At 52.5% G+C, this 19537-nt stretch overlaps 5 protein-coding genes across 5 annotated transcripts; 4 read left to right on the top strand and 1 right to left on the bottom strand.

Annotated features, from left to right (window-relative positions):
- Window positions 1-3976: 3976 nt before the first annotated feature.
- On the top strand, window positions 3977-4609 carry TGAM01_v210066 (hypothetical protein; the record flags this gene model as incomplete). Its single annotated transcript, XM_018808767.1, has 1 exon — window positions 3977-4609. One exon carries the CDS (start codon window positions 3977-3979, stop codon window positions 4607-4609), a length of 633 nt encoding a protein of 210 aa, XP_018657976.1.
- A 2455-nt stretch (window positions 4610-7064) lies between these two features.
- TGAM01_v210065 (hypothetical protein) lies at window positions 7065-7504 on the top strand (the record flags this gene model as incomplete). The annotated part of the gene is made up of 2 exons (XM_018808768.1): window positions 7065-7182; window positions 7275-7504. The coding sequence occupies 2 exons, from the start codon at window positions 7065-7067 to the stop codon at window positions 7502-7504; spliced, it is 348 nt and encodes a 115-aa protein (XP_018657977.1).
- An 825-nt stretch (window positions 7505-8329) lies between these two features.
- Window positions 8330-9217, top strand: TGAM01_v210064 (hypothetical protein; the record flags this gene model as incomplete). Its single annotated transcript, XM_018808769.1, has 1 exon — window positions 8330-9217. One exon carries the CDS (start codon window positions 8330-8332, stop codon window positions 9215-9217), a length of 888 nt encoding a protein of 295 aa, XP_018657978.1.
- A 422-nt stretch (window positions 9218-9639) lies between these two features.
- TGAM01_v210063 (hypothetical protein) lies at window positions 9640-13129 on the bottom strand (the record flags this gene model as incomplete). The annotated part of the gene is made up of 6 exons (XM_018808770.1): window positions 9640-9834; window positions 9904-11042; window positions 11103-11313; window positions 11382-12714; window positions 12814-12895; window positions 13096-13129. The coding sequence occupies 6 exons, from the start codon at window positions 13127-13129 to the stop codon at window positions 9640-9642; spliced, it is 2994 nt and encodes a 997-aa protein (XP_018657979.1).
- Window positions 13130-16408: 3279 nt separating this feature from the next.
- TGAM01_v210062 (hypothetical protein) lies at window positions 16409-18281 on the top strand (the record flags this gene model as incomplete). The annotated part of the gene is made up of 4 exons (XM_024550708.1): window positions 16409-16457; window positions 16518-17875; window positions 17936-18083; window positions 18151-18281. 4 exons carry the CDS (start codon window positions 16409-16411, stop codon window positions 18279-18281), a joined length of 1686 nt encoding a protein of 561 aa, XP_024404556.1.
- Window positions 18282-19537: the final 1256 nt, after the last annotated feature.

The raw sequence follows: 19537 nt of genomic DNA, 5'->3' as shown, positions 1-19537 counted from the left end.
ACTAAGCTTTTTGTCATGTCGGCAGCGTTCAGTCTGCCACCAGCATGTGGTGCTATTGGGCTGATCATATTCTTGGAGCGTTCCCCTAGAAGGATCTCAGTCTGAACCGCCCATGCTGTGTATGGGTGTACAAGCAGGTAGGCATCTGTGTTACCCTGTTCTTGCTTGCCCAAACGCATGAAATGAGCTTCCCCCAAGCTGCACAAAATCATGGAGGAGGCGCAGATGCTTGAACGATCAGAATGCCCCGTGGGTGGGATCTGCAACACCATGAAGAGAAGCCCATCACCAGATTGGACAATGCCCTGCCGCCATTGGCAAGGAATCCGGCTGGCTGCCGACGGTGGCGTTGGCCCAAACCTGTCATTTGATACGATAACTTGGTCCAGCACACAGCAAATGCATCCCTTTTAGCATCGTCATTCCACTTTGGCCGCCCATCCAACCACCGCACCACGCCACAGTGCGCGGAGGCGTGCTTACTAGAGACCGCCACCTTTTTTCGGCTCTCCCCCCCTGTGCGGATTACTTGCAGTGGTGAGAAGGGTTGGGGTTCATCGAGTGAGTATCAAGTGTGAGTGGGAACGGTGCTGGATTCAGCAATGGGTGGGAAATGAGTGCTACTGTGCAGCTGGCTGAAAAGAGTTGGAGCCGGTGCGCGGCCGGGCCGTGGAAGCTCGCCCATCTGTCGCCAAAGCGTAGACGACGGCCTCGCTGTCCGAGAGATGGTACCTTGGATGGAGATGGTACCTGTAGCGATGGCTTCGAGCTGTGGCTGTGGGGAAAGTCAATCCGCAACGCTGTGGCGAAAACAACAAAAACAGCCTTGGCAGGCAGACGCTGAATTACGATGCCGAAGCGGCGAGCATCATTGTGCATCGGCGGGTCAATACTGTAGAATAAGGTAGGCTGCAGAACTGCCCGTAAAGTAGACTGCCTGCTCTGCCGGAAAGAAAGGGCCAGGCCAGCCAAAGAGGGGCCTGCTCGACTCCCTGCCAGGGGCGTTTTGGCTTGGCTTGAGGTTTCATCTTGGGCCCTGGCGGCAAGCTGGCGCAGGTACAAGGCCGAGCTATGGAGGCAGAATGAGAAACGGAATGCGTTTCTTCGCAGCGTTCCCCGTATTGTGTCGATGTTTGGGGTGTGCAATTTTGATGGTTGAGTCTCGTCCAGCCAGTCAGAAATGCAACGCACACACATATTGTACTGTACAACTGGAGACGCAATATGGAAGATAGGTACTTCTTCACTCCATACAAAAACCGTAGTAATGCCATGTTCTTGAGGTGCACCTGCTTCTATACAACACCCCAATGTCTCGACGCACAAGGCGAGGATGCATCAAGGGCGGTCCTCTCCGCTTTCAAACCCAAGAGGCAAATACTAAAACAAAGACAAAAATAAACATAAAATAAGAAAACCAAAGGCCGGAGCGGGCTGATACTGACTGACTCCGGTTTACCAGCTTGGAGCCCGGCACGTCGGTAGCAGCCGTACATGCAGATGCGGGCCGAAATGAAGCAGCTTCATCCCGATGGGCATCCATCGCATTGACAGAGAATATTGCCTCTAGTATCTCGCTTCTCTGCTTCTCGTTTATTTTTTGATTGATGTCATTGAAAGCAAAACACCGTTCTTTCATCAGGGCCCGGACTGGAAACTACTCGCAGCAGCAAGCCCGAGAGCGAGGTTCCAATTTCCGCCCATGCTTATTGCGAATTTTAAAAAGCAAATTCCCCCATGAAGAGAACTCCTCCATGTCTGTCTGCTTCTCTGCCTGATCGAAACCTGGGCGGCAAATCGATTCAGCTATTTTATTACGAGTACAATTATAGTGAGTACCTGTGGCGCCACTGCAACCAAGCACCAAGCTCCAAGTATCTTCTATGTATAGCAGAATGTTCCTGTACGGAGCAATTGGGCCCAAATAAGCAATTCTCTCATCTTCTCTCATCTTACTGTTCCTGGCCAGAAGGAGCCAGAAAGAGGCGATCCGAATTAGCAACTTCTACGGCACTGTACTGTCGCACCCGTCGTCTTCGTACCAGATCGCTTGCGGGATTCGCACCACGTTGGTCAGCAGAGGTGACAGAAAATCGCGTTAGGCCCGCATGGACCGACGACGCACTAGGCACGAAAACGATGCAGTCAAGTGATCATCCCTTTGAGTCGGCGAGCTGGAATGGCTGGGATAGCCACGCAAACCACGCACTGGGCGTTGGGGAGAGGGTCCCGTCTGTCACAACAACAAAGGGCGCTGGTCAGTTCACTGTGTACTGCTGCCGTACAGTGCAAAGTTGCGCGCACAGTGGCCTTTCTCTCCTAGAAATGGTGGGAAGATCCCTGGGCCTGTACCGTGTGAGTGCGGACGGGATCCTGTTCCTCCCATTGCCACCGTGTGAAGTTGGCAAAGTCTATCCCCATCTGGGCCCCATGCCAGCAAATTTGGGCATCTCACGTTTTGTAGGCACGAAGAGCACGAGTGACTTGGCTTCCACGCAGCCCGCCACGCGACCTCTCGGTACCGGCCAGCGCACTTGGCGTTGTGGAGGCTTCTTGCGATGGAGGCCTGGCGCCCGGTTGGTAATGATGCAGGGGCAAAAGTCTAGGACCACCGAGGCATACTTGCGCATACTGTACTGGACTTGGGGCATTGGGGATCACGGTACAGAGTGAGACATTCGGGCTGTCCAGAGGCTGCTCGCACGGACACTGTGCAGGGCGTCTACCGGTATACGCGCGGTTTATGTTTGTGTGTATTTGTTGATGTTCCCGGTGGCGCTGGTGTCTTTTTACTGTAGCACTTGGCATCGATGTCTCAGCGCTTGTTGCAATATTGGAGTGTACGGATCAAGCATTGGATCAAATGTCCAGATATGCCAGCGCATGCAGTGCATCAGGGCGTCCGTGCGTGCGTGGGAAGAGAATCTGGGGGGAAAGGATTGCTGAGTAGAGCGAGAGCGCCCGAGTCCGTCCGGCTTCATCGCATGGAAACTCGATTGATTGTCTCTGCAGCCAGGCCGCTTGCAGATCAGCACAGTGTGACGGACGCAGCGCTGGAGAGAAGAGCAGTGGGCGGATTGTTGCGCATGCACGGTGTGGTTTGCCACCTGACGACACGGCTCCATCGAATCAGCCCCTGGCATTCGCCCGCTGCTGTGCTGCCGCTGGCGTCTCATCAATGGTGCCACAGTGCGCCGTCACCATCGTACGTGCGGCGGCTACCCTGTAACGTCAAGTACCGCGTGCGGCGCTCTGCAGCAATCCCCACTGTGCACGCAGCCACGCACACGCCCTGGAACCCCCCCCCAAGGGGCCCCTAGTCCCGGTACGGAGCCCTCGACCTGCTACGACCCAGCACTAGCAGCGCTGCTGCACGCCAGCCCAATCGCTAGCCGGTGGCGAAGACGGCGCATCCTGGCTCGCCGGAATCTCATTCGACAGGCTGCGCCGCCGGGGCCTTCAGCGAAGAGGGTCCCCCAAAGGGCTTCGCAACCAAACAAAAAGGCCGCTGCCCGCCGCAGACCCCCCGAGCGCTTCTGCCCTGCTTCCCTCTGCTCTCTTGCTTTTTCCTGCTTCCCACCCATTTGTACCACCCGCCCCCAAACGTTCTGCAGTACCTTCTGTTGCTGTTGCTACCACATTAAACTTCTCTTCACACATTTTTTGCTCTCCAAAATTAGATACATACACAACCCACGCCGGCACTTTGCAACGACTCTTTTCTTCATCGTCCCGATTTGTCGTAACTGTCTAATTCAATCAATCCGCTTCTTCTGCTGCTCAAGCTAGATTCAATACTCTACACCGTCAACTACCAAATCGTTGCTGCCCTACCGCTTAGCGACTAGGCTTCGATTCCACACACAAGATTTTTGCAACCAAGCAACCAAACGTCAACAACAACCCGGGCTCGTCCACCTTCACGCTGGACCACCACCACATCTCCAACTCATAACATAGACTCCCAGACCGAATCATGTCTTCATACTACGGATACAACGCGCATGCTGCGCACGTCGCCTCTGTCTCGCACAACCACCACAGCGGCGGCCGCAACCGCAGAACCCCCCGCCTGACCGTCTCGCAGAACTCGCAGCGCCAGTTCCGCGGCGTGCGCAGCATGAAGGAGCTCAACGAGACGGCTGCCCTGTCCGCCTTTCGCACCCGCTTCGAGGCCGGCCGATCTTTCGATCTCGAGGACGACCTCGAGTTTTGCCCCGGCCTGCTGACTGACAGCGACGTGAGTAGCCCTTCAAGATCGGGGGCCTCGTCCCCCTCGTCTTTGCGCAGCCTCTCTGACTCGCCGCGCCAACAGCTGGTTTCCATCTCCGCCTCGGAGCGCTCCTCGCTCGCCAGCAACTCGCCCGAAGCCTCGCCCACGCAGCAGCCCCAGACCGTGGCCCCCGCCTTCTCGCTCAACTCGTCATCGCCGCCCTTTGTCCCTCCCAGCTTCCAGTCTCAGCCCTCAAGCTTCAAGCTGCACCAGCCCTCTGCCGCGCGCGGTCGCAATGCTATTCCCATTGTCAACCCCGCCACCGGCATCTCCATGCCCAGCCCGCCTGTGTCACTGTCGCCTGGCCGCATGCAGCAGAACATTCGCCGATGGTAGAGTGTCTTGGTGGGTCGTCTGCGCTTCCCTAGTTGGGGAGACGCTGTCATGGACATCGTGAAGACGACTCCCTCGCACTTACTGTCGCGTGCTGTGCGTTCATTGAAGAAAAAAAAGTACGATTACGTCTTTTTGTTTTACGGCACTCTTTTCTTTTGTCATGGCGGGCACAAGCGAAACCTTCAAAAACCAAAGTGACATATCACCTTTTTCGTGGGCTGGGTTCCTCGAGGCTGTTGACTCTCTTCTCTTCTACTCTCTCTCTCTCTCTCTACCTCTCTCTCCCCTATAGACCTGCAGTTGCTGGCAGTTGCCTGCAACTAGTAGTCATAGGCTACCTCATAAAAACACAAAACCATCCTCCTTATCTCGACATATCATCACACCTGTACCCATTCTTATGTATAAGCACCTTTAATCTGCCATACACCGATTTGTTTCGACAGAATTTTCTTACGAGGATATTACCGGCGCGACTTGAGAAAGATCGATACCATTTTTCTGTTTTTGTTGCTTCTCTTGAAGCCGCCTTGCTGAGTTTGAGGCTGGGAACGCATGGCGTTTTTGATTTTTTTTTTTCTTCCTTGTATCACGGCAATTTCCTTGCATTTCTCTATAATTGTGTTGCATCGGTAACCGACAGTGGAGTTGTGGGATTTGTTTTCTCATTTTTATAACGACTATCCGGCGTCTCACCATCTCTGGAAGTGCATTGTCCTTCCTGCTTAAAAACACTATAAAATGCCTTCTGCCTTGCGGTTATACGGGTTACGAAGTCATCAAAGACAACAAAAAAAGAAAGATATAGAAGCGAGTATCTTATGAAATTGTGTTGGAAGCGGCGCGGCTGTTCTTGTCTAGTCACTTACGGGAAATACCTTGGGCTGGCGGGGTTCTTGGGAAGATGAGCGGTTCTTGTTTGCGGCATCACTATACTGGAAACGGTTCTTTTTTTTTACAACCTTTTATTACTATTATTGGGAAACAATCGGGGAGTTGGTCTGAGTCGATTTTCTTTGGGGGAGTTGATTGCGGCTCCGCAGTGTGCAAATCGAACCGGGGAAAGCGGCTTGTTCTTTTGTTTTTTTGTCTCATTTTTCGAAACTTGTTACAATTCCTCCCCATTGGGAGACACAGCGTGTGGATCTGTCCTGTTTGGTTCTTCTTTTCGCTGCTCTGACGAACACGCGAGCCCCTTGTGTTACTGGATATTCCCTCTCTCTCAGTCTGAGAAAAAAAGACCAATGTTTGATTATTATATCGTGTGTTTTTCTATTTTTTGTTTCTATTTTGCGAAGCATATTGGAGTGGGCTTGGGAGGAAGGGAAAGCTATATATGAACAATGAGATCTGGTTTTGCGGGTCGGGTTTTTCAAAGGGATTCTTCTCGGGCTTTTTCCATTCATATTTGGAGTCGCCCCTTTTCGGTGTTGTTGCAAATCTTCATGGGAAATTCTGGGGGTGTTGGAACAGCGGATCGACGTTATCCGGGGAATTTTATATGGCGCATGTGTGTGGTTTAGATACCGCGGCTTGAAAGCCTACAGGACGAGAATATACGATTGTTTGAACAAACTATTAATTTGCCTATGTGATGTCTTTGCCTCTGGATACGGGGAAAAGCTATCCAGCACCCCAATTTTATTATCCAACCCCCAGCTGTTACATACGGTAGCTCGTCTATGTTTTTTGTTGAATTGATACAACTGCAAAATACCTTTTAAAACTAGTAGCACCAGCAGCAATAGCACCAGTAGCAATAGCACCAGTAGCATCGATAGCATCAGTAGCATCGATAGCAGTAGCAGTAATAGCATCAGTTCAATTCGCGTGGTATGCGGGTACCTTTTTGCAGCAAAAGTTACCTACCCGTTTTGGCATCGTGGCGGAGAGCAACACGCTTAAAGCTGAACAGATATACCAAGGCGCATAATGGACTCGAAACTCGTCCATAGACTACTAGTACGACTCAACACTGCATCTCGAATCCCAGGCCAAATCCTTTCATTTTCCCAGCAATTTAAGCATAAAAAGGTGTTTATTATTTGGTTTCATCGATCATCACGATTCAGATGCTTGTGCTTGTGCTTGTGCTTGTGCTTGTCGGAACATGTTGCAATGGTGACGTCACATAGCCGCGGCAGATTGTGCCCTACAAGCAGAAGCTTGGCTTTTCGATGCGAGCTACCTGCGTCGATGAGCGCGAATCCGTACCTTTTCGGTGCGGTGGAGAGAGAGCAGTGACATGACGTTTGCAAATCGGGTTTGTCTCTCTTGTTGCTCCTTTTTTTAAGCTTTGGTCTTAAACTCCTCTCTCTCTTCTCTTTCTTCATCTTCTCTTCTCTAATCCTACCATCTTCCACAATCGACTTACCTTGTCTCTACCTATCTCGACTCACTCACAGACAATCAATTGAATTTTCTTGATCTTCTATTACTCATATACCTTTTCAACATGTATTCTCGAAACTTGACTCTCCGTGCCGTCGCTGCTGCGAGACAAACGGCCATTTGCCATCGCGGCTTTGCCTTTTCCGCCACCAAGAGACTAGGACTCAAGGAATCATCAACCCGTATGTCCAATTCATCTTTTTACTGCAGCACAACTTGTATTAGAAAAAGATAGAAAAAAGAAAAGATTACTAACGAGACTTCCAACATGTAGAAACAAACGTCGACTACGAGCACCACAAAAAAGACTCCCTCGAGAAGCAGAAAAAGGGCTCCGGCCACTGGAAGCCCGAGCTCGCGTCCGACAGCGAAGAGGCTGTCAAGGCGGACCGCGCGTCAAGGGATAGCAATTCGGCGGAGCAGATTGCCGCGCTGCAGGAGAGGACAAAGAAGTCTGCCGAGGAGACGAGCAAAGCTGGAACGAGTATGAGGGATGCCATGTGAAATTGTAGGCTCTTGCATGGGTGGTGTTTTAGTGTGTTGGTATGGTTTAGTTTAGGGTGGTTATAGAGAATGACAATTGCTGCAAGGACAGAGATTGTTTTACATCAACTGAGCTTATCACTATAAATGGCTGATTAAAAGTTTATACAAGTGTCTTATTGCTGAGTGATAGTCGCCAGTGCTTGTGTGTTTGTCCCATGCTATCTATCCATCACAAGATCACAAGACACCAATGAATCTCCATGACTTCATGTCATTAATCAACAAAGAGGAAAGTTTATTGAACTTCATGTACCCAATGCTCATGACATAATTTCTTCTTCTCACTCACATCGTATCCTGTCTATTTACTCGGTTGTTCCACCCAGGCGAGTCAGAATGTATACAAGTTCCAACAGAACAACAAAAAAATAAAAATCAAGACAACTAGCAATTGCACGTTTCGATCGTGCGACCTCCGGGTTATGAGCCCGGCGCGCTTCCACTGCGCCAAATTGCTTTCTTTGATCGAATTCACCTTTGATCTCCTCGTCGCAGCTCACTCGCCTTTTGGTAATTCCTCTCTCCAGGGTAAAATCGAAGCCCTGCCTTTTTTGCTCAATGTCCGCCACCCCCACATAAAGTGCTCGCATCTCCGATCGCTTTTCAGCGGTTATCGATAAACCCACCCACCTTTATCGGACTCATGCATACAGAACTATAGCTTCAACTTCTCTCCGAACAAAGCAATCATATCCTCCTCCCACGGTTCCAAATAAAGAGGCTGGGCTTCTCCAGCCCTCCCTTTCTCTTCTATCACTACTCTATCCTCTTATTTTCCTCGCAATGTCTTCTTCCTCCTCACCATCCTTCCAATCCGCCCTCCTCGCCGGCGCCCTCGCCGGAACCACCGTCGACCTCTCCCTCTTCCCCCTCGACACCCTCAAGACACGGCTCCAATCCTCCGCCGGCTTCTTCCCCTCGGGCGGCTTCTCAGGCATCTACCGCGGCATCGGCTCCGCCGTTGTCGGATCCGCCCCCGGCGCAGCCTTCTTCTTCTGCACGTACGAAACTACAAAGAGCTTTCTCGGACAGCGAATACGACGAAATAGCAGCGACAACGACAACGACACAGGAAATGTATGGGTACCAGCGGATATCCTCACGCACATGATTGCCTCCAGCCTGGGCGAAATCGCCGCCTGCTCTGTGCGTGTGCCCACCGAGGTCGTCAAGCAGCGCGCCCAGGCCGGCCACCACGGCGGCTCCTCCGCAAAGGCCCTGGGCCACATCCTCAGCCGGTACTCGGCCGCGGGAGGGGGGCTCTTCGCTGTGTGGCGCGAGCTGTACCGCGGCTGGGGCATCACCGTCTTCCGCGAGGTGCCCTTCACCGTCATCCAGTTCCCGCTGTGGGAGGCCATGAAGGCATGGGGTCGCCGGCGCCGCAACGACGGGCGGGACGTCTCGGCCGGAGAGAGCGCCATCTACGGCAGCTTAGCGGGAGGCGTGGCCGCCGCGTCGACGACGCCGCTCGACGTGCTCAAGACGAGGGTCATGCTGTCCAAGGAGCGCGTGTCGGTGGGCGAGGTGTTCCGGCGCATGGCGCGAGACGAGGGCGTCCGACCCTTCTTTGCGGGCATTGCGCCGCGCGTGACGTGGATATCAATTGGCGGAGCGATATTCCTGGGGAGTTACCAGTGGGTCATCAACACTATGAACACCATACAATCATGACAGAACAGATCTCACGGCTTTCTTCAAGACATTTGCGACAGACTCATAAAAGGACAAGGATAAAAGAGAAAAGGGTTATATATAGACGCTGTGACGAACGGATATGTATGTATCAATATAGCTGTATAAACATAAAGGCAAACATTAGGAGGGCTCTTTGTATGAATAGGGATCAGCGCTTCGAGACTGTATATCCCTCCCTCCCTATGCCATGGGATACTTTTGTGTACAATAACGACATCAGATGATACCACAAAAAGAATTATTCAGGAGAAATTGCCATGCATATATACCGCTTGTAAGCAGGGATATAAACCGTAGATGAAGGGCAGAGGCGAGGGAATAAAGAAGCAGAAAGAAACGTCACGCTACTAGAAACTTGAAAAGCAGGAACAAGGTATCAGCCAAGAAAGATAACGCGCCTATACGCCATTGGGAGCCTCAGTCGGCTCTACCATGGCTTGCACGGGAGCTGCCTCTACAGGCACTGCATCGGAGCTAGTCCGTAATGGCAGGATTTCCTTACGGCCGTTGGCTTTGTAGTAGAGCATGATGTCGCTTCCGCCCTTCCAGACGTGGGTTCGGAGCGTGGCAAGGTTCATTGTTGGATGAAGGAGCTGTAGGAAGAGGCTTGTGTTAGATAAAACCTGAGAAGAGGGGAAACAGTGCTGGCAACGCCATCTTACCTGGTCATTACAGTAGAGCTCAAGATACTCCTCTGGCTTGAGCGCATTAGGGTCCTCCTCTTGCTCGGGCTCAATCCTCTCGGATATGTAAGCCAGTATCTTCTTCACCCGCAGCATGCGGTTGGCATTCAGTCGGCTGTTTCCATCCGTGGCAATCGGAGGCAGATTGTCCGTGGGATTCAGAATAAACGATATCTTGACAGGGTCCTTCATCGGAATCTGGTTCAGCAGCAGCACGTCGCCGAGCCACATGGGCGCCTTCTGCTCGATGATGTCGGCATCCCGGCCGACGTGCTCCACAGTTCCTTGATACAAGTTTGCACTGCCACCCGATGTCTCTTCTTGGATAATGACCTTGGTTCCAGGGGGCAGTTTCAAAACGGGAGTATCGGATGGTAGGCTCGGCGTTACTCGAGTTTCGACCAGCTTATCGGGTGATTCGGCAGCCTGCTTATCGTACTCGTTTCGAATCTTCTGGATAACTCCAAAGAAGCTATCATCGACCTCCTTTTCATGGTTGGATGAAGACTCGGATTCTTCAGCCTTGTCATCGACGACGGCCGGCTTTTCCTGTGTCGCCTGGGACCCCGAGCGGCCAAGCTTTCTAGAGCTGAAGGACATGCGGAATTTTCTGCTGAATGGAGATTTGCTACTTTCGGCCTTGTCCTTTTCCTTTCCTTTTTCGTTGCCGTTATCCGTGGATGTCTTTGGCTCGGATGTCTCTGCCGTGGCCGCAGGGGCTGCTGCTGCACCGCCAGCTGGCGTAATACCCGCAGTAAAGTAGTCGTTTTCGGCAGATGGACGAGACCCTGCCTTCTCTAGGGGGCTTGCTACAGCCTCTTCTGGCACACCCTGAAGAGTCATGACAGCACCAGGAGACGCCAGTCCGATAGCGAGCCCAGGAGTGGTCACGCTAAGATGGGGAAGACTGGCGCGAGGAGTTAGGAGTTGATCTGATGAATCTCTCATGGACAGACCAGGCGAGGGTATAATGATTGATGATGGCGCATCGGCGCGGGTGGTAGATTGTCTCTTCTCCACGCCTTCATTCAGCTTTTGCCGATGTAGTTCGTCACGTCGAATCTCTTCATCGATGAGATTGGCGAATAGATACCGCAGAATCCATTTTCCTAGGCTGACTGGGGAAGAATGTCAGATTTTTGCAGTAGGCGAAAGCGAGTGGGAGATATCAAACTTACCTCTTTGGTCATCCCTAAATTCAATGGGCTCATCCAGTTCCAGCTCATCGGCGTATACCTCGGCATCGAAGCAGTTGAACGGCTCCAGCACAACTGTGAGGTTGCCGGAGCTCAAGTCAACCGAGCACCACGGCGCAACCGCTTCTCTCGTGTTGATCTGTCTCTCAACGTCTTCCAGATGCTTTTTTCCAAAGCTCTGGACTGGTTTACACTATTCATGGGTAAGCTTTCAAAGTAACAAGGAGAGAGAGAGAGAGAGAGACTGCAGGTTGGACGTACCTTGATTAGATCCCATAGCAATATGTCGCCGGCGGTATCTGAAGTCAAGACTCTTCTTCTATCGTTGAGTAGCTTGTGCTTCACAAGACCAAATTGGCCTTCAATCGTTTCTATAGGCAAATTATAGATGGGTTTGATTTCCGGCTCTGGCTGCTCCACAGCAACTTCTGATCCTTTTCTTGACAAACCATCGTTGACAGGATTCGGTTCTGAGTCCAAGGGCGCGCGCAATGGGAAAGTGGCTGTATTGGATACTCGTAAGATTGACTCGGCAGGAATTTCTTTTTTGGCTTCTCCGTTTGTTTGCGGTTGAGATGCTGTTACTGCTGCTATTGACGCTGCTGCCGATTGCCGTGTTTTGTTTGATGCCGCTGACAATGCGCGCTGACGCCGGTACGACTCGGGGAGTGGCAGGTCTGCGCTCGTGTCCACGTCTTTCCAGCGGTTGATTGATGATCGGTCGGTAGCGGTCCAGATGTGACCGCCCGTAGCCACAACCTTGGAGACGCCAAAATGTTCTTTTGCAATAGCGAGACTTAGTCCGTCATCAATATCCTCTAAGCTGCCTCGTACGTCGGTCTTGGCAACGAGGCCCGATCTGTCGCTGCTGTAAAAGGTACCGAGGCGGGGGTCGTCTGAATACAGCGACCAGATGCTCTCGTCGTGCATGGTAAATGTATACACGCAACGACCACCCCTGACGCTCCACATCTTGATCGTCTTGTCGGCACTGGCGCTCAAGATGGTGTCACCCACATCATCAATCAGGATGGCGCGGATATTGTCTACGTGGCCGACGAGGTTGGAAACCTTGGAGCCGGAGCGTGGATCATAGAGTTTGACCGTCTTCTCGGGTCCGCCACTGGCAATGAGGTTGCGGCCCACTGCGAGAGCGTAGACGGATCCCTTCTCCGTAGTCTCTTCGCCCTTTGTAACCTCGAGTGTCTGGCCCCCGCCGTTGAGATCCCAGAGACAAATCTTGCGGTCGAGGCCGGCCGAGGCAACCCAGTTGGCATTGACATCTCTCGGGGGCGTTGCGACGCATTTGATATAGTCGGCATGCTCTCCAATCTTGAGGGCGCGGTTGCCGCCTTCCTGAGAGTGTGGCCGCCAGACTTTGACGGTGAGGTCGGAAGATGCCGAGACTAATGCGGTGTTCTGCTGCGCCAGAGTGATGTCGTTGATCCAGTGCATATGCGCCTGCGTCTGCGCTCGGAATGTGGTGGTCGATTTGGGTGGCTTCGCGGATGCGTCGTCGGTGACGTCGGCTCGGCGATGCAGGTCAAGGTTCAGATCCCAGGCGCAAATCATGCCATCTCGACCGCCGGAATAGCTAAAGAAAAAGAAGGCCCATATATTAGCGAGGTTTTATTGTCTTGGACGCATACCCTGAGCAAGCAGCGCAGACTATACAAAGTTGAGAGTCGCTTACAGGATGGCGTTGTCCGGATCGACGGCGAGGCCATTGACACCAAGGCGATGTCCGCCAGTCGAGGACTTGGCATTTTCGAGAACTGGTAGGACAAGATCAGCAACTGTAAGCCAACGTCTCCCCCAAAGTTGATTTGTCCGGGCCCTTTCTACAGAGCTGTCGGTTCGGCGTCCGATATGCCATGGGCCGTCTGTCGCGTGCGGGGTGGGCTCACGACATGCATGTGCAAAGCCATCGAGCAGTGACAAATGCCGCCAGAGCACGGAGTCGCGGGGGTCTCACCGTAGCTGATCCTTTGACGCGCCTTCTTAGCCATGGCGAAACAAAGTCATAAAAGCAGCTCAGCGAGAAAGCGAGGCACGTCGAAGCTGTCCTGGGAGCGAATGACGATGGGCTCAGAAGCGAGAGAAGAGGGCCGCCTGGAGTCGTTGCGGATGCTACGCTGGGGAACCTTAGTCGGCGGTGGGAGCGGCTGGATTGGCCAGGCGGAGCTCCCCTGTAGGCCCTGCAGCAGTGCGGCCTTTAGCGCCTGCCGGTGTCATTCCACGTGTCTCTCAGTGGCTGTGGAGCAGCGCCGCTATTGATTCGCGAGAAAAGCGCAGCAAAGGCCAGTTGCAGCGCTTTTTTAGCCGGGAGTATTCCTGTAGCTTTCCCCAGGTGGGGGCCGCGGATTAGCGATCAGCGAGACCCCGAGCCCTGGGAAAAGCAGCTCGAGGTGCTGAAGATTGTCCCACCAGAGAGGTGAGTTGCAGCGGCATGAGATTAAGAGGTGGTGATGCGTGAGATGGGACTGAAACGGGCAGGCCATGGAGCTCATCGAAGCTTTACTAAGCAGACGCTACGGGTTCATAGAATTCGTGTAGCGAAATATATTGTGTGCGCCAACTCTCATAACTAATGGAGGTATCATGATTTGAAATGAAAAAGAAGAAGAAAAAAGAACGCTGTTCTCCGGTCTGCCATCGTCCCCTCCAACTCCCTTCTATACATGCAGCCAGGCTTCCGCTTTTCATCGTCGTATCGTCATTCGATCGTTCGCGCGTCTATAACACCACTGTCTTTCCAATCCAACGTCTCGAGTAATCCACGAAAGATTCGGCATATGGTATATCCAAAGCGATGGAATGATAAATACTTCGCGCGGACAGCGCCAATGTCGCCTTTTTGAGATTGAGGTAATTTAGCATGATGGAAAAATGCTGGTAGTAAATGAAATTATCAATCCGCTGGTGTAGTTGGGGTAGGTACACGCGTCGCTTTGCATGTCCGAGCTTGCCGCGTTGAGGTTGCTCCAAATATCGACTGCCGGCAAGCAACGCTCAGCAGCTTTGAAAAGGCACGTTATATCCCTTGCTTCGTCTGTGATGATGGCCTCTACATGATGACGCATTTGCATGAGCAGCCCATGGGGCACCATCGAGCAGAGTGGACTCGATTCTTGCCTTCGCATTGGGGGCAGTCCTCGGTGTCATATGCGATCTCCTCTCTCGGACCGGGGCAGTCCTCGCGATAGCATCGTGTGTTCCCTCTGGAGACCTGGTGCTTGCACCGGTATTCGATGACGCTGCGTGTACACATTGTGCTGGAGCCGGTAGTGCTGGGGTTGGTAGTGCTGTCGTTGAGAAGCTCGGACTGTCGCAGAGGGTGAAAAGCCGCGATGGCACGATCAGTTGGCGAGGTATGAAGGCGATGCTGTTTGCGAAAAAGGTGTTGTTCTTCTCGTAGATTATATTCACAAGTCAAAAGCTAGTCCCGCTCAACGGCATTGTCTCAGGGTCAACGAGCGTAAAGCGTAAAGCATAAAGCATGTGGAAAGCATAAGCATATACTACAAGTACGACACATCAGATGGAGGCGATGCACCGTTCTTGACCAAAGGCCACCTCCGGTATTTAACGTTTGATGGGACGACGGGCTGCGCGCAAAATAGCGACCCGGCGCACTGTTAGCTGATCTGATGCCAAGGGCAGATTCCGCAGCTACCGAGCCAAAAGGTACGATGGGCGTCGCTAGAAAAGTGGCCGTGGCGCGTAATCACTGCGGTTCGGGAACCCTTTGAGCCCCGAATGGAAGGATTTTTTTCTTTCTCATCGCACGTATGCACCGAGGAAGAGGCGCGCTAATTATTAGGTGAGGTACGCTGCCGGTGGCGGTGCCAGTTCCAGTCCCATTTCGAGTGCCTTCTCCAGTGCCAGAGCAAGCTATACGCACACGATACGAGTACGCAGTTCCGCAGCTTGTCTCAATCGAGGGCCCCTGGTGGCGCATGTGACTCGCTCATCTTTGTCCCTAGGAGTTTGCTGTGATTCATAGCCTGACTGGGCGGTCGGGATTCGCGATAGCCGCGGTTTGTGGTCCGAGTCTGGGGCATCATCGCATCGCATCGCAAAGAACTCGTTTAACGACTGCAAGGGACTTGTTCGATATCCACCTCGGAGGGCTAGTGACAGAGCGGTACAGAACCTCGAAAGGCCGAGTAGATTGCGTGGCGCCGGGCTATGAAACTGTTTCAAGGGCATTGAACAATAAACCCATGAGTTGCAGGTTAGGTGACATAGAGCAAGCTTGGCTTTGACTGGGATATTCACGATTCCCCCAGTCTCATCACACAACCAGCAAGCTGATGCTACTCTACGACTAAGCAGGGCATTTAAACTGCATCTGCCTAGCAATTTTGTAGTACTACTACTACTAGTGGTCAATACTACGTGCATTTCGTATAGTAGGGCGCTCCATGGATCATGAGATTAACTTTGGTCGCTTGCCGCAAGACTTCAATGCCTCTCGGTGATCCACAGGCCCAGTCAATTACGGATAATGCCAGAGTCGTATCCCAGACGGAGCACCGCGTACGAAAGCGGTAGCTGGAGCCTGTCTGTAATATCATCTGCAGCACCTTTAATCCGTTAGCACAGGGCTAGTCGCACAGCTTCTGGCAGCGCTTCAGGCCTGCCGGGATTGGCGCAATCCTGGCGGCGCAACCCCAAACTCCCCGGCGCATCGTTAATCCGGTCGCCATGAACTACACGAAAAATTGCTTCAATATCACGGCCGACGCCAGACCTTTCACCATCTTCTAGCCCAAAGGCAACCGACATTTACGGCCTCAAAGACGGGGCGCTTACTGTCTTGCCTTGACCCAGAGTGAGGCGACTCCCCCGGAACAGCGCTGCGACCGTCCAGCGGCTTCCTCTCTACTTTTGCGCCCGTTCCAGGCTGCACGTTCATTCTCTTTTCGAATCCCGCCAATAGTGCCCAAGTTGGCCTACTTTTCGCAAGTCGCATTGTGTCCAACGGTCTAAATCTATATCAATACAACCCGATCGCTAGTGGCTGTACATCTCTGATTACAATATTTGCGCGCGCGAGTCCAACCTGTGAACGTTGATTGTGCTGTGTTGGTCAAATACTATCTAGTACCTACTTGCGAGCTGCTGCTGCTGTCGCCGTACTGTCGATCGCTCGCTCGCTCTGGCTCTCAAGTCTGCCATTGACCGATCCTAGCTGCCCACTATTCGATCGCATTGTGACGTATAAAACAACGTTATTTCGACCTCAAACTCAAACTTCTGCTGTACCACATTAATCCGCCACCATGGCTGAACCTGCCCGCCCCGATATCCAGAGCATTCTGGCCGCGCTTGGTGAGACACTTAGATAGTTCTGTTATAGAGACTGGACCATGGACTAATAGTGCGCATCAGCTTCCCAGAGGCCACCATCGTCGACCTCAACTCAGACACCTCCGGCAGCAACCGGCGCATATCCAGCGCCGCCTGCTGGTGCGCCGCCGGCATCGTATCAGCCCCCGCCACCGGGTGTCGCGAGCTTCCCCGGTGGCTCTGGGCTGCCTGCTCCGGCGTCTAGCGGTAATGTCGATCTGAGCGCCCTTCGACCTGTCAACTCGGGAACTATGAACTTTGACGACATCATCTCGAAAGCGCGAGCCTTTGCGACCGAGAAGGGCATCACACCCTACGACCGCCCGCTTGTCTACGGCGCTGAGTCTCGAAACTCGGATCGATCCTACCGTCGATCTAGGTCGCGATCTCCCCCGCGAGGCGGTAACGAATACCACAATAACGGCAGTTCATATCGCGATGATCGCCGTGGAGGACAGGGTCGAGAGTATGGCCGCGATCGTTCTTATTCCCCCCCATCACGTGGCCGCACCTTTTCGCCTCGTAGTGGCGGCAGCGGCCGCGAAAGATCTCCTCTGAGAGGAGGCGATGACAACTCTGAGACTATCCAGATCGAGTCCAGCTTGGTTGGCTTGATTATTGGCCGCCAGGGCGAAAATCTGCGAAGGATTGAGGCCGACACCAACTGTCGCGTGCAGTTCCTGGCAGCTACTGATGGCGGCCCATTCAGACAGTGCAAGATCACTGGCCCGCGCGCACGTCGCGCTGAAGTTAAGACGGCTGTCAATCGCATTATTGAAGACAGCGGAATGGGAGCCCTTAACCGCGCCCAAGAAAAGCCTCGCGATCCTGCCAGAGGGGGAGCAGCAGCTTTAAGAGATGGCGAAGACCATATGCAAATCATGGTCCCCGATCGTACAGTTGGCCTCATCATCGGCCGAGGAGGCGAGACTATCCGCGATCTGCAGGAGCGATCTGGCTGCCACATCAACATTGTTGGTGAATCAAAGAGTGTCAACGGCCTACGACCTGTAAACCTCATTGGTAGCCGTGAAGCTGCTGCCCGGGCCAAGGATTTCATCATGGAGATTGTCGATAGCGACAGCCGAGGCGATGGCCCTGCCTCCGGCACCAAGAAGCCTGCGAGCGCTTCTCGCAACGATGGACCTCCGAGAGACTACACTGGCGGCGGCGCTGGTGACAAGATCACTGATGCGATATATGTCCCATCTGATGCAGTAGGTATGATTATCGGCAAAGGAGGCGAAACCATTCGAGAGATGCAAAACGTCACGGGCTGTAAGATCAACGTAGCGCAATCATCAGGCCCTGGTGAAGTTCAACGAGAGATTGCACTCGTTGGGACACGGGAAAGCATCGCCCAGGCCAAGCTAGCAATTGACGAAAAAGTAGATGCCGTGGTACGTTGAAAACGCCATCGCGTAGGCTATTTGATGAATGCCAGGCTAACATACAAGTAGCGACAAAAGAGCAGCGGTGGTGGTGGCGGCGGCCGTGGCCGTGGGCCTCAGGATGACCGGCCAAGCTATACCCACCAAGGCCCTGATTCCTCTACTAACCAACCTCCTCAGACTTCTTCAAGCGATGGCACAGATCCATATGCTCAATGTGAGTCCCTTCATACGGCTCTCACCCTTACTGGCCCTTACTAGCCCTTACTGACCAACGCTGATAGATGGTGGTTATCAAAACTACGTTGCTCTCTGGTACCAATCACTGATGTACCAGCAGCAACAACAGGGAGGACAAGGAACTCCTCCCTCTGGGGGCCCTCCTGCGGGTGCTCTCCCTCCTGGAGCCCAGTAATACTCGTTGATTGCGAGCAGCCGCGTGCTTTCGTGACTGGGTGTGACCTTGACACTGGGCGCTGGCCTAATAATTCGCAGATTGAGCGCCCCCTTGAAGATGCCTTGACTTGAACCAGCGCTACCACAAAGAAAACAAAAAAAATCCCTCCCGACTAAACTTAACTCACAAAAAAAGCCCACGACTATATGACACTATTCTTATGGAGTCCACGTTGTACTCACCATTTATATATACCCCTCACCCAAATCTCTTTCTTTCCTTCTTCTCAAGGATTGCTGATTTTCTTTTCTTTTTTCCGATTTTACGGCCCGGCTGATATGACAACGTACCGCCCCCTTTTCTCTTAGCCCGGTGACTTCCGGCGGGAAACTTGGTATTCTACTTGCGCGCTAGCAGTGCCCATGCCCGCTTACCGTGTTCCTGATTGCCGTATCGCCTCTGTACATATATGGTCCTGAGGTCAGTGTTCCAGCAAAAAGGACGCCAGGTTGACAGAGCTAAGTGACAGAATGCATTGCTTTCTGTGGTTGCAAAAGGGACCAGAAACCTGAGAGCCGTGACTTTTGGACTCGCTTTGACATGTCGACACTTTGCCGATCATGGATCGCTGACTGATCTGTTGCTGCGAGAATGACGTACCTTTCTGCTATGCATTCCTATCATGATGGCATTCTCTTTGCGGAACATGACGCCAAGGCATGACCTGTGTTTGTTTCACTACCTGATTATGGCGACTTGTGTCACAAACGCGAGTGTCTTTTCTACACTCAACTAGTTTCTGAAATCTATGAACAAAAAAAGAGGAAAATAAGAAGAGACAAAAACGAACACCGAAGTAAAGAGAAAAAAAGAAAAAGGACTACTGGATTCTTGACCTTGTTTTCTTATCTTCTACGCAATCTACGTAATTCAGCTGGACCCCTTGTTGCCTACGGATATACCTAAATATACCATCGGACAACTTTGGAACAAAGTCGAGTGACGAGAAATCTGCGCTGTCATTTGGCCTACTGCTAGTCTTGCACAGATCGTTACCAGCGCAAAATCACCTCTTTTCACTTTTAACCTATCTTTTTTATTATCACATTTTCCCTCTTCTTCTATTCTTGATTTGCCCTCGCCTGGTTGCGATGCGATGCCTCGATTGAGAGCTTTGCCGTACGCCCACACCCGGCTGGTTTGAAATGGGACGGTGATTTGATACACAAGGGGGCGGTGGAAGAAAGTGGCATTTGGAGTTTGAAGAGGGGAGA

The sequence above is a fragment of the Trichoderma gamsii genome (assembly GCF_001481775.2).
Source record: "Trichoderma gamsii strain T6085 chromosome Unknown Scaffold_55.2, whole genome shotgun sequence".
In the NCBI taxonomy this organism is placed as follows: domain Eukaryota; kingdom Fungi; phylum Ascomycota; class Sordariomycetes; order Hypocreales; family Hypocreaceae; genus Trichoderma; species Trichoderma gamsii.
Note: the sequence above shows the minus strand (reverse complement) of the source record. Positions and strands in the feature narration are given on the sequence as shown.